Source organism: Ammospiza caudacuta, chromosome 10, assembly GCF_027887145.1.
Source record: "Ammospiza caudacuta isolate bAmmCau1 chromosome 10, bAmmCau1.pri, whole genome shotgun sequence".
Taxonomy (NCBI): Eukaryota; Metazoa; Chordata; class Aves; order Passeriformes; family Passerellidae; genus Ammospiza; species Ammospiza caudacuta.
In genome coordinates this window covers 14,027,798-14,042,708 of record NC_080602.1, presented here as the reverse complement: position 1 = coordinate 14,042,708, position 14,911 = coordinate 14,027,798, and the positions used below count along the sequence as shown (strand labels likewise).

Genomic DNA, 14,911 nt, shown 5'->3' with positions numbered 1-14,911 from the left:
CCTTCCGCATTAGAAGCAAACTTCTGCTGGTCTTAATTCTCCCTCCTAGCTTATCTATTCATACATTATCCACAGACACAGGAATACAACCACAAAGCAAGATCCAAGCTCAGGCTGATCCAAAACTTCTTGCCAGAATATGCTTCTAAGATTCCTGTCATCTCCAGGCATAAAGCAGAGACACCTCATACCTCTCCACCATTGCCTGGAAGCCTTCACACAAAATATGGGAGCCAGACTGGCTATGGTAAAGGTAATTAACACTACTTAATGTCAGAGCAAGCTGTAGGCCCCACACACACTGAAACTGCAGTTTGCAGAAGAAGACTATGAAATTATTAAAAATCACCATAAAAACCCATTTAGCCATAACCAACCAACCACAATACTACACTTTTCAGCTCAAGGAAATGTGACCTATTCAATTTCTCAGGCCAACACACCCAGTTAAACATAAATCCTGAAGGGAATCTGTCAGCAATTAGTGCAATATTAAATCACAGGTACTGAACTGGGTAGCTGCTAAAAAATGCATGTTTTCTGATCAGACTCTGGGCTTCTGTGCATAAAATAACAGCCATGGAAAAGCACTTTTCTGGATATGTTGGCATTAGACACTTCAGTTTCAAGGCTGTTTTTAAATCCCTGGTGAGAAAGACGAGTCTCTTAGGAGACCTGTGTTGCTTTTGAATTAAGGGACAGCCACACAGAGAGCAATTAATTAAAATCATTATTAATTCAGAGAATCAATACATCTACAGCTAGTAATGTTAGCTAACTAAACTGAATTAACTGCAAAAAGTCAGAGTCTTCTCTGCTCATCAGGTGTCTTCTAAAACTGACATTGAATTGAAATTTTTAAGGTGCCCCAAAATTTCTAAAGCAGCTATTAATGGCCAGTCTGGAAGAGTCAGAAAATATTTGACCAAATATAGAATCTGAAGCACTGAAGGACACAACTGAGTGGAGACAAAGAGACAAGGCAAAAGCCAATAACCAGGAGTTATCAACTTATATTGCCAGTTCCACGCTTTTATCAGAATGTTTGATTTGCAAACATTTCCCAAAAAAACCCCAAAGTTCTTTATTTTCCTGTGCAGCTTCTCCTGACTCTCCAGTTCAGTATTCAGGAAACAGGGACACAATAGTTTCACTAGGGTACCTAATAATAAAAAGCATTTCTTAGGAACACTATTCAAAATGTGCTGCTTAAGTTTGCACACTGACTGTAATTGCCTCTTCAGACACTACTAATTCACTGTGAAGTTTCCTTGTGATTTGAACTTGCTGTGTCTAACTTCAGTTTATTTAGGAAGTGATTCCTTAAATCATTTCTCCACGTTTTGGAGCACATTGTTGGCTGTACTAAGAAATATCTTTGTTGTTTAACTCCAGCAGAGAACAGTCAAGAGTAAAAAGAACAAAAGGTAAAAAAAATAGTTATCCTTATCCAGATATTGTAATTACATTTGTTTTTAAGTAATGCATTCAGGAAGCCAGAGATGCAAGAGAGACACTCCAACTCAGATGCACTGACAGATACAAGGATGTGCTCAATGATTAATACAATGTTCAAGTCCTTGGGAAGGTCTCAAATCCATCACAATAAACAGCCATAGCAGCATAGCTTTGGGTTACAGCACTCCATAAACTCAAATGACAAACTGCAGGCTTTGGTTTTGAACAGAAATGTGAGAATTATCAATGGAGCACTGACAGCTCTCGTGCAGTGGGAGAGCCACTGAGCCCAAGGCACACTGAAACACTGGAACAAAAGTTTATTATAAGCAGATCCCTTGTATAAAGTTCAAGCCCTAAAAATTCTAATGTGCATCCTCTCCTCCATATTGCTATATTCATTGCATCTTTTTTTGCACAGAAACATTTAATCTTGTGTAAAAAATAAAACTAAAACAATTATTACCAGCAATTTAAAAAGTATATTTGGAAGTATATTAGTTGACTTAATAAGCACCACATGAAGGAAATCAGTGAGGATATATATTATAAAATTCTTCACATGATCACAGCTGTGATCAATGTTTATCTTCTAAATTCCTGCCAGTGTTCTAATCTAATACCTTTATTTGCTGTAATTTCGAATCTCTAAAGTGATTTTCAAAATGTTATTTTAAGTTCAAGAGTTGCTAACAATCTTTCATCAGGAGATGTATTGTTTGACTGTTATCTGCTACAGGGAATACTGAATAAAAATGGTTTTCAGAGCCCCATTAGTATCAAGCCCTGTTGTTTTCATACAACAAATTCCTTAAAATCATATTCCTGTTCAGGCACACCAATATTCACAATAGTGCTATTAACATCCCTTGGACCTTTGTTTAAAGAAATATTAATCTGCAACTTTTATTTTAATCATTAATTGTGTATACTGGCATGTGCTAATAGAAGATGCTAGAAACAGCAGAGTATCATTTTACAGAAAGCAGGGAAAATGGATTAGATGCAAAGATGTCTCTATCTCATTTAGTGGCTGAAGTGACTTAACTCCGTGGAAAACAAAACTGAAATACACAATACATTCCCTGAAGGAACTGTAATGAGCTTTACAATTAGCAGTTAAATAATTTCACTGTGAAACAAACATCTTTGTAGAAAATAGCATTCAGGTAAGAAGGAAAATGTTAGGAGATTTGCGCACACAGGGAATGATCCACCTTCCCTGGGACAGAACCCCGGAGCCCTGCAATGGCAGGCAGTTCTACCTTCTCCTGCACTCAACCCCAACCCCACAGGACTCCACACTCAGACAACTGCCCCAGAAACAAACAGACATTACCAGATTATCTCCATTGAAGTTCATTATGCAGTGTACTTCAAAACTAACACATTTTCAAGCACTGTGTTGTTCAATTCTGTATTAAGCTAAATTTTAATTTGAACTGCTGACACCTCCTTCCCAACAGAGTGCCTTGCAGTTGAGGCTGTGGATACGGATAGCAACCAGCTTCTTTCAATTAGTTTCTCAAGACACAATATGCAAAAAAAGCACATTCCAAATAATCACTTCAGATCTGTTATCTGGCTTTAAATTCTGCTATTATCTCAAATCCCAATCCCAAAGATGCAGAAGCATTTATACTCCAGCCCACATGTTTTGCAGCACAAGTGCTGTAACGTGCTGGTCCCACTGAAGGTATCATGGTCCTACTTAATTCAGTGGCAAGTTTCCCATGTCAGTGTATGAGAACTGTCCAGATGATGATTACCAGCGGGATAAAAAGTATGTCTTTGTCTCTAGCATGTGACACAAGTGCTTTGCCAATGGAAAGGTCTGGCCAAGGTCAGCAGTTCTGTTACCAAAAGGTTCTGTTACACGTGAGCCAGTGAGAAAATACTGCTGAAAACAACTTTGAGAAGTCATTCTGACACAGCTCAGGGCTGTGCAGCCCATAGGCTTCTCTACACTTTACAGAGCTGGTAATACATAGCTTTTTCTCTCAACTGTAAAAAAATACGAGAGTAAATATACAGCCTGATGAATACATCATTAATAGTTATGAATAGCTGTTATACAGCACTCCAAAACTGGACTGCTTTCTTTCCCAACAAACACACACTAGAAAACCAGCATGAGATGTTTCCTGGGGAATTTCAGATACACCTCATGGCTGTATTAGAGTCAGTCTGTTTTGCCTCACTAAGACACACTAGTTAATGTTGCAGCCCATTCTCAACTTGACTGCTAAAATATTTTCCTTTATCACATCAACACTCTTCCTACAATAAAGATCTACAAAAAAGGAATGGAAAGTGTAAAAGGAATTGGAATACTTGGACAGGGGGAGAAGAAAATACTCTATTTGTGCTGCATGAAATTCAATTCATTCCAAACTGGGATTTTATGAAAAGTTAATTACAAAGTTCCCTGAACAAGCGATTGGCCCATCTCCTTTAATCTGCATATTCTGACTACCCAGATAAAATTCTAGGAACACCTTAAAGCTTTATATACCACTGCCATGTTTTCTCTTTTTAACAGAAGTTTATTGTTTTCCAGTGGCAAGAACGTAAACATTTTATTCTGGAATCACTCCAACTTGTGTGCAAAAGCCAAAAATGCAGTCCTCAAAATGAGAAAATTCAGTAAGCTGAATCATATTCAGCAGAAACTATAGAGCTGTGCTTTTTATGAGGGCTTTACCAAAATGAGCAATAGACTAATACAAAATAGTTACAAAAGCAGTATGGAGAAGCTTTCAAACATTTGGATGACTTCTAGCTGAGTCTGAAACTCATATTCTTTCCTGCTTTTTCCAGCACCTCCTGATTTTAAAGAAATACCTCCTTGTGAACACTCCTGATCACTCACTTGCTTAGTACTTTAGAGGAAAATGTGGAGCTTGGTAAATCTGCTTAATGAAACCACATGGAACTCAAGGCAATCTCCCAAACAGAGAAAAACAGGGTAACTGATACCTAGGAACACCTGCCATCATCTCCTAAAAAAACTATCCTAATGACCTTGAGCTGACTTCCAATTTTGCACTGAAAGAACTAAAATGTACAAAGTGAAAGGAAAACCAAAAGCAACCAACTTATGCTCCTTGGAAAAAAAAAAGGGAATGGTGTTTACAAGCAGCTCTGATAGCTACAACTGGATTATGACAGAACAAGGTATTGAAAATTCAGTTTTGCAAAGCACTCAACTACATCCTTACAAGAATGGCTACTGGGTTAATTTTCTTGTTGCTGCTGCAGCATAAGGATAATTTAAATTTCTTATTGTTATTTTTAAAGTTTGAGACTTCTGCTTATTACCATAAATATAGAGAAACTCATAAATATATGAGTTTTTGAGTTTCCCAGATCCACCAGTGTTATGTGCACTACAAAAATGTCTAAATTCTGAATGCTATTTTATCAGTGAGAAATTTGTGACTACCAAAAAAGCAAGTGCAGAATTACCACTTCACTTGTCCAATAAATTGTTTGATAAGCCTTTCTCTTAGTTTCAGCTTTCTGATCTGCTTGAACATGTTCATTTTTGTCCTGGTGTAACTCACCTGCCTCAATAAACCAAATTTACTGTGTAACAATGTAAGCAGAGTGGCTGGAATCCTTCTAGGCTGGAATTACATCCTCAAGAATTCCTAACATGGGAGGGAGCTGGCAAATTTAGCAGACTAAATCCATACCAGCACTTTTAAATAAAACATATGAAATGGATAAAAACAAAAAAAGAAAAAAAAGAAAGAAAAGATGATAGCATAAACCAAGAGCTCAGGGGATAAAGAGTAGCATGGGAAAGAAAAACTCTATCACTTTCCCATACATGCCAACACACTGGTTATTTTTGAACAAAAATGTTACTCTCTTTCTGTCCTGCCCATTACAAAAATGTTCAAGTGGCTCAGGACATTTTAATATAGTTTAGGGAGTTTTTCTGTCAGCTGTTTTCAGATGCTGGCACATAAATCTGACAGCAAAATTACATTCAACTCCATGATTTTATATATTAGTAGTGTCACTACTTCCACTGTACTGCCAAGTCAGCTATGTTCTCACCCATTTTCTACCAAATGTACATGGAAATTCTTTAGAAAGAATTATTGGTTTAGTTCATCATCAATTAAGTCAGTGTTGATGGATGCTATACACACTGTTCTCATGAAATAACAAATGCTGGTGTATATTGGTATATAACATATCAAAACCTCATTTGGATGAAACCAAGACAAGTAAGAACTGAGAAGACCACCCAGGCAATAGGTTCAGAACATTTGGCTTTCTTGGACAGAGGGTAGTTTATTCTATTTCTTCAAATTAGAAGTAAATTTTTGGTAAAATTATAAAACTCACTTTCCAATTCAGACTGTTGCCCATAATAAACTCCCATCTACAGGCAACATTTCTGTGGAACTCATTCAAGCTTCAGCAGGAATTAAGGGGAAGAAAGTAGAAAAGAGAGTAAAAGCACTTCCATAATGAGCACCTTCCTTTTTTGCACCTGAGCAGCAGCTGAGATGCTTTACCCACCAGCAAGGAGGTAAAACAGCAGTCCAACAAGAGGACTGGCATTTGGAACTTCTAGTACAGCCAGACAGTTTCTAGCAAACACCACACCATGCCAGCACAGAAGTTCTCGGGTGGCTCCAATTTTACCATCTGCAATGGCAATTTTTAAGCCCAATCTAAGGATGGTGAAGAGAAAACAGAGGGTGAGGGGCAGGTTTTATAAATCATAAGTAACACTCCTCTCTCCAGTCCACTCACCAGAATTGCCTACAAAACCTGCACAAATGTAGCCAAACCAAGGGCTTTGAAACCTGGGAACACACCAGGTTACAGTGGGGAATGCCACAGTCCATAAGTGCACAAAAGACTGATACAGATCTGGTATAAATTCCACATAATCTCTAATTTGCAACCCATTATACACATCTAGAAGTATACATTAAGATGTTATGTTGCTATAAATATTCCAGGATCCTCCACGGTTTCGAATTAGGGACCTGCTTCTGAATAAACAGCTGTACAAAGACCTTGGATTCTGTGAGTAAGTACCTTCTCAAAATCAAATTATCTCACTTTAAAAGAAATGAAAGTTTTTGGCAATCAGAAGATGCTCTTTTCTCCTCAAGCAGCCTTTTATAAACACAAGCATCTGCTTGGCTGGATTCTTGACTGATCAGAGAAGGTTAATGATGTGAGAAAGGGAAACATCACAGCGGAACCGATTCAAAGGAGAAACTAAAGCCAAGTCAGACAGGGAAATAGATTGTAACAGGTCTACAATGTTTGGCATGCAAGATCCATCTAGAATTAAAAACAGCCAGTTAGTTCTGATCAAAACAACTGCTTAATGATTTCTTTTCTTTCCTCTCTTCTTCTTGACATTGATTTCACACTCCTCAAGAAGGCCTTTCCTGGCACAACCTCCACCCAGTTGCACAAGCACACAAAGCATTCTTCATTCACTGAGATGTAACTTACCCAAGTAGTTGTTGCTCTTTGACATCTCAGTAATGTTGATTTTAGTAGCTCCTTCAGGAATTTCCACTATCTTGTGGTAGCCAAGATTTGTTAGCGTGTGTTTGAAAACTCCAGACACAACTTTACAAGCAGTGTTGTCCCCTCCACATATTCCACACTTGTCAATCACCTTGTCAGAACCCAGATAGTCGTCACAGCCAATGCTCTGCAAAATAAAGTAAGATTTCTTTTTCCAAGATCTTACAACTGCAGACTTCGGACACAACAACTGAGAATAGCATGACTTTCAGAGAAGAATCAATTCTGAAATGATTTTGTGAATTAGCATTTCAGCAATGTCTTCTGTATGGAAAAAAGCAATAAAACCCAAAGGGATCTCAGACTCAGTGCCTTCACGGTAGCCAACAGGTTTTTACATCCTGCCAGGCAAAATTCAAGAATACACCATGAGCAGTAATGCATTGATCATGCTGACTGCACACTCCTCAGCTGAAAGAAAAGCTGAACAACAAAGTTCCCACAGCTGCTGCTCAGGAAAGAGGTGGAAAGCTTTGATTTTGTTATCATTCAAAATAGGCTTTCTACAGAAGCAGAACTACTTCCTCCTTAGTCCTGTCTTAATCTCCATTAAAAGTGAGCACTCAGCCTATTCTCACCAAAAGAAGTATGTGAGAAATCTTTATACTGCATCTAGACAGTTAGAGAAGAAACCCATCTGTTCATGGAGTAGAAAAACTTCAACCCACTCAGTAATACACACCTGGACAGGATAGTTAAAACAAAATAATTTCCTAGAATCATAGAATGGTTTGGGTTGGAAGGGGACCTTGAAGATGATCCAGTTACAGTCCCTTTGCCACAGGCAGGGACACCTTCCTCTAAACCAGATTGTTCCAAGCCCCATCCAACTGATCTTGATTTGTACAATGCATAAAACAGCTTTAAAGATGAGATGCTAAAGGAATCCTGGATGACCAGGGATATAACTGTGTTTTTGCAAAAACAACACTGCTGGCCATTTTTTCTTACAGTTTAAAAAACAACTTATCTGAGATAAATTAGCTTCTGTTTTGTGACAACAGAGAAAATACTTAAGCAGCAAGCCAAGGAAGAGATTTGATGTCCTGGAATTTTGATATTGGTTATGGCCTCAGTATAGCCTGGAGATAAGTAGGAATTTGTGAGTGGCTGACAGCTAAGCAGCAAACAGACAAACCACATGGGATTTACTTCTGGAGTACAGGCTGAATTTGACTTGGCTAGTGAGGAAGCTCCAGATCCTCAGGAGACAGCTTTAAGATAAGCAGCAGATATTTCATGTACCTCATGACAATACCTTTAAGTTATTAGTGAGCAGGAAATGAGCTGCATGTAATTAGAAACTCTGCATTCCTCAGAATAAAATTTGGTCTTATTGTGAAAAGGGTAGAAATGCCCAACTCAGAGCTTGCTTACAGGCATCACTGTACCTATGTTTTGGAGACAATACATTCTCCAAACCCTTCACAAACACAGCACAGTTGATCTACCCAGAGCCAGGATGTCCAACAAAGAAACCTCTGCAACCCACACGCCCCCAAAAATCACCCAGGCTACTTGCTGACATTACATGAACCACTGCATCCAGCCACTTTCACACAAGGACACTGGGGGTCACAACATAAGGAGTCTGTCAGAACTCCAGACATCTGGGGTTTCACTCCCATGGTATTTCATTGATAGCTTACTCAGGAGAAAGATCTGAGAGGGATCAACAAAGGAATTCCAGCAAGAACTACAAATATCATGAAGTAGCAGGACTTCACAGTGAGACAGGTATTGGCTTTATTTACAGCCACTGAAGCCAGCAGTAGCGTGTTCTTCCACCTCAGCACATCTATAGCAATATTGGAAAATCAATCAAAATCTCCCAAACCTCAAAGAAAACATAACTAGTGCCTGTCACAGATTTCGAAACTAAATTTTATTATTCTACTTCACCACTGTGTCCTATAATGAGACACAAGAATTATGATGTCCACAAGGTGGCACTTACAATCCTTGGGAAATCAAAATGTAGGTCTTTGCAAAACAATAAAAAAATTGAATTTCCTACACCTAAACACGAAGTTGATATTGCACTTCTTTTCAAATTAGCCTTAACCACATGAGTAACAACTCCTGCTGCTTTGCTACCAGTAATACATTCTTTAAAATTTTTCAGTCAACTCAAGGATTTCTTTTGCTTTGGAATGAAATAAAATGTTCTACTAAATTTAAATTAAAAAGAAATCTCAAACTGTTTCTTTTGTATCATATGTTCTCCTTGTCTGGTGACCAGGTGGACTTCATTTATCAGTCATAAATAAATATTTTAATCCAAATCCTCACGTCTTTTCTCCAAAGAAATCCTCACTGACTTCAAAGTTGACATCAACTGGAAATTTGCCAAGTCACAGAAGTTGGCCTCTTTATGGATTTGACCAGGCAGAATTCTATCAATTCCATGCTCTTCACAATGCAAATTTTAAAGACTTTTGGATTTAAGTGTGTCAAACAGAAGTATGTACGTTATTTTTCATTCACATGAATTTTTGTGCAAATTAAATCACTTCCACTGAGTCTGGCAAAATGAGAAAGATCGAGTTAGGAAGCACCTGAGAAAATTTTATGAACACAAAACTTCGGGACCAGATGAGGTTATGGTGATTGGTGGTGATGTCTAAAAAGTAACTGCCACATCCATCTTCATTTAAGGCAAGGAGAACCTGAGGCTCAGTTGCAGGTTGGTCACCTTAACAGCCCTCAGGAAGTCTGCAGACCCAGTCCTCATGGAAGTCATTTCCAAATGTAGGAAGGACAAAAAAAACTCCCCAAAAACAAAAGAGAAGCCTGAGATCAATCATTATGGATGTGCCACAGTCAAGTTGTGTCTGAACTTGTGATTCACTGACAAGTTCAGCACATGAGTGGAGAGGAATGGATGTTCTGTGCCTTGACCTTAACAAGGCCTGCAGAGTCTCCCTCAGTATCCAACAGCCACACAGAAATTCAGAGTGGGAAAGCTGACAATAAGGTATTGACAGTAAGGTATCACAGCCATGCTGCTCAGGTAATCCTTTCCTTCCAGGCAGGAGTACAGCACATTAGGAACAAGAAAGCACACACTGCTTTGGCATCTGAAAGCTCTGGCTCCTCATCTTTCAGAGCTATAGTTTGCATTAGTGGACTTTGATTCTTCTCCCAGTCAGTTTCTGCTATTTTCACCCCAACTTTTACTTCTTGCCTTTGGTAAGTCTCTCTCCTCTCCACTAGGAAGGACACTAGTTTCTCTGAGTTTTCTCCTCTGAAATCTAAGCAAGTCTGCCTAGAGATTGGCTGGATGGCTCTCCCCTCAATGTGTGAAGAAGCTGAGCATAATACTGCTACTTTTCTCTGGCTACTGTTAAAATCTTTGACCTTCATATATGATTTTAACTCTTACAATTAGATAAATATAATTCCTTTCATTTCTCTGTCTGTGAAGGGTAGTAAATGAGACCCCAATGAAGATGTTATGACTGCTAGAGAGTAACAGCCAGCATGTGCAATTTTACTAGCACAGCAGGGAAATGCCAGCCCAGCCCATGACTGAAGCATTTCCCTGTAGGAGGCACTGCCTGTGTGCAGACACCAGGGCAGGGTTTGGTGGTGCATGTTCCTCAGTGGAAACAAACTGAACAGCCTGTTCAGCAGTGAGGAGCCATGGCTGTGCTTGAGCAAGAGGTAAATCTCATGCTTCAGGAAACCTCCCAAGGCAGAGCACAAGAAAGGCAGCAGAGCCTGCTTGTCTCACTTCAATGTCTCACACATCTTCAAGGTCGCAGCCTAACCCTCATTTGCTTTACAAATCAAAGGAGCAATGCTGAGAATTTACATTCAACCACAGGATAACAAACAACATTCTAATGGCTCTCACTTGATTTGTGGTTAGCTATAACCATAATTTTTACCCAAACATTTGATCCTGCTTTGGCTTTCAAATATTTCCTGCTGTCCACAGACCTAACGCTCACAAATCTTTGATGCTATTTACAGCCCCTCACGATTAGATTGTGGTCACATCCAGATGTGGTCCACTTAATTAATCACAGATTTTCTTACCTGCACAATAGCTGGTTTCATTACCTATTTGTGCTTTAAGCTGAACTTCACTTGGTCAGATAAATTTCAGACAGTAAGAAGAAGCAAGCTATTCATTTTTGACAACCTTAAGAATTCAAATTACATTTACAGTATGTGGATATGCACCAGTTTAGTGAAAAAAAAGCTACTTACATGAAGACATATAAAGACTCTTTCACCAAGATATTCAATAGTTTCTTACTGGCTAGAAAATTACTTGAGAGAAAAAAGGTTTTATTCTTGTTACAATGGAAAAAGTAAAGCCATCCAGGAAAAGTAATCATGTGAAAAGATGGTCTTAGAGATATCAACTAATAACAGCTAATAAAAAAGGATTAAAAAATCTAAAGTATGCATCTCACACTGATACCTCAGACAGGGAAACAACTTCTCTCCTGTTGTTTTAAGGGAAGATACTCTAAAGAAAACTTGTATCTCTCCCATACACAAACCCAATGTAAGGTCTACGAAATCTGCCTAAACCCCCAGCAATAAAGACCTGAAATGCAAACAGACCATTGCTGCCTGTCACCTATAGAAGTCAGAGAGCTGTTCAGCTTTGAGACCCCACTCTACAAAGAGCTTATTAAAGGAGTTTACTCAAGTGTTTTGAAGTGGCTGTGTTAGCAGCATTTCAGAGTGAAGAAGATGAAGAAGCCTAATCCTAGTATGTACATTGCTTTGGCAAACACAGCTCTAAAGGTGAGTGCAGGGCTTGGGGATTGATCCCATGGATTCAATCAGCAGCTCTCATTTCTGCCTTGGTGATTCTTCCTTTAGGAGGAATCTGTCTTACCCACTCCCAGGAGGCTCTGGCACTGAGTCCAGCCACAGGCACATGTCCTCACACAGAAGGAGAGCAGAATCCAGCCACAGGCACATGTCCCCACACAGAAGGAGAGCAGTTTCCCCATGGCTGGACCCTGGGCCAGGCTGCTCCCATACACACCTGCTGCTAGAGCACTCACAAGCACATCCAGGGACCTGAGGCTTTGTTCTTTCAAGCTAATCAGATTGCTCACATTCACTAAGAATGGAAATACTGTGACAGAAAAAACCACCATAAGTATCTCAAATTGAAAGGCTGACTTTTTTTTTTTTTTTTTTTTTTTTTTTGTTATTGGAACACAAATTTGCGACTAGAAGCTCCATACCCTGAAAGTTCTAATGCTCAAGAGGTACAACAGGTCTAAATAATATATGCACCTCTAAAATGCACTAATTGTTTTTTCACTTCAGGAAATTTAAAACCACAAGGACATTAAAGGTACAGTAGTACAAAAGCAGACTAAACATAGTCTGAAATAAATATTCCTAGATCACATATTAACAAAGCACTCATGTCTGCTGCAAATATGCCGGATTACTTGATAGCCCAGATTCAGCAAGAGTAAGCAAACTCTATGCTTCTACTTAAACAACTCAACTGGAAAAGCAGAAAGCCTTTTCAATATCTAAGGTCAGATACCAATATAGTGCTTTAAGAATGGTATCTTCCTTCATAAAATTTGTACACAGTGCATATTTATGATGTGGATCATAAGGCTAAAGCCTTTAAAACTGCAGACAGGGCTTGGATATACAGATGTTCTGAATTCAGTAACAGTGCAGTTTGAAAATTCATGAGATGATTCTCCAAATCTAGCCTAAACTGACCTTGTTGGCAATGACAAGAAACAGTTAAACAAAATAATACAATTCACATAGCTGATGTTAACTCTGTGCCTTTTTAAAACACTTCTTATCTAAGTGGCTAAAGCTAATGCATGTCAGCACCACCCCGATCATATCTCAGTATTAGTGTTGGCAAGAAGTACTGCGCCATTGCAGGATTCAGTGAAAGGTCTTCACAATTCTCTTCAAAAGGGTGGTACTTCAGAGACCAAGTGTGAAACCCCATATAACCTCACCAAAGTTAGAGCTGTTTCCTCAGTGCCACACACTGACTCCCTGAAATGCTGCCTTTTCATTCCTTCCTGAGCTTTTACAATACCTACCATTATTATTTTCTGGTTCATGATTGCCATAAAAAGCATAAACAAACAGTAATAACATTTGAAACCAACCTGAGGAAGAGAGTGAAGAGCACAAATAATTTCAGTTCTGAGTGGTGCTCAGAACAGCCCCCTGAGCCACTTCCAGGCAAACACTCACCTCTCCCACACAGCAATGAGTCACTGCTTCTATGACAACTATTTCATTGTTTCAAAGGAACTGCTTTGGCTTGGTGACCTTTTGATGCTGTTTTTGTCCTGCCCTTTAGGAACAGGAGATAGAAAAGATGCCAGTCTATTTTGCTGTTTGAATGATGCAAAAATATGATCTGTTTCTTCTGAAAAATCAGAAGTGGCAGAGCAGCCACTCCACAATACAGACACCTCCAATGGCACATCCTGGAGGGGAGACCTCCATTCAATCAAGTTCTATTTTCTCCATCCTTGATGCTAAACAGCTACACAGTATCACCCCAATTAACATCCATTTAGGCAATATGGTTGATTCACCCAAATAAACACAATTTATGTATTTACACAAATACAAATGCTCTCTCTTCTCACTATATGCAGCTGTAACTGCATACTTGCAAATACGTGCAAAGAAGTCTTTCAAACTTACAGGTTCAAGTTCTCTACTTCTAAATTTTATTACTGCAAAGCTCTATTTGAGCTTGCAGGACTGAAACACTAAAGTTCTGCCTGTCCTATTGAAAATAATAGCCCTCGAAACATAAAGTTGGGGGCAAGGGAGGAGTGTTGTGCAAATGCCCTGGAAAACATGTGGAATCTCCATGTTCTGGGCTTTTACATACTCCTGCAGACCAGAATTTAGGAAAGGAGGCAGTGCACGCTAGCCCTGTTACATGAGTTAAATACAAAGCCCATTAAACACTTAGGCACTTGCATTTTTGGCTGCACATCACTGCTGTAGGGGGAGGAAATGTGCAAATCCAAGAGGGAGGAGACCACAAGAGCAGAAGATGTGATGGCACACAGATATTTGGATAAAGCTCCTTCCAAGTGTGTGACTGCATCACCACTGACAGAAACAGGAACACCCATTTCCATTTCCTACAAATACAACAAATACCTGTGAACATTTCTTTGTGGAAGACTCCACACACCTGCAGATCACTTCTCTTCGGGATCTCATGTGGCCCTGAGCATTTATCAGATGATCCTTTACTCTTCAGCCAGCAAGGACTGGATTTAACTAGTGCCTGCCTCTGAACACAGTGTGGCTGGAAGGTTTGTGCCACAGTCCTATGCTGACTGTTCAGAAACATCCCTTCTGATTAAAAGAAAAAAATATATTTACCATCATGTGAAACAGTATTTCCAGGAGCTGCTCTGTTACCTGCTGAAACTCTTCCTTGATAATCTTGCAACCAAGGTGTGCAGTAGATTCCCTTGGCTCACATCCTCCACTCTGGGTCAAAAGGAGTTTTGCCCAAACAAATCCTTGTCTATACAACACACTAAAACATTGTTCTAAATACATCTGGTTTGTACTGCAGTGGGAGATTTTTCTGCTCTGTGATCTTCATCTACTCGTGAGAAATTACTTGCAGAGATAAGTTTTCTTTTTACAATGGGAGTTTGTGGTAACAGACTTGGAATGAGAGAACACCAGCACCCAATCCCTAATTGAAGAGCTCATGTGAAGAGGGGCTGAATAAAGCTCTGCAACAACACTTAGCTAAAATTATGCCCCTTTCTACAACAATGAGTATGATTCATATGAAGATAATAGTTACACAGAATAGTGTATTTTTAGACAAAAACAAACCCTCTTTTTCACTTGTTTTAATAGACTT

The 14,911-nt window shown here is 39.1% G+C and overlaps 1 protein-coding gene across 1 annotated transcript in view; it reads right to left on the bottom strand.

Annotated features, from left to right (window-relative positions):
* The window catches only part of THSD4 (thrombospondin type 1 domain containing 4), a 230,693-nt gene that overhangs the window by 49,978 nt on the left and 165,804 nt on the right, over positions 1 to 14,911 (bottom strand). The window contains exon 8 of the mRNA XM_058811504.1: positions 6,955 to 7,159. Within this exon, the coding sequence (XP_058667487.1) occupies positions 6,955 to 7,159 (205 nt within the window). The remainder of the gene's footprint in view (positions 1 to 6,954; positions 7,160 to 14,911) is intronic.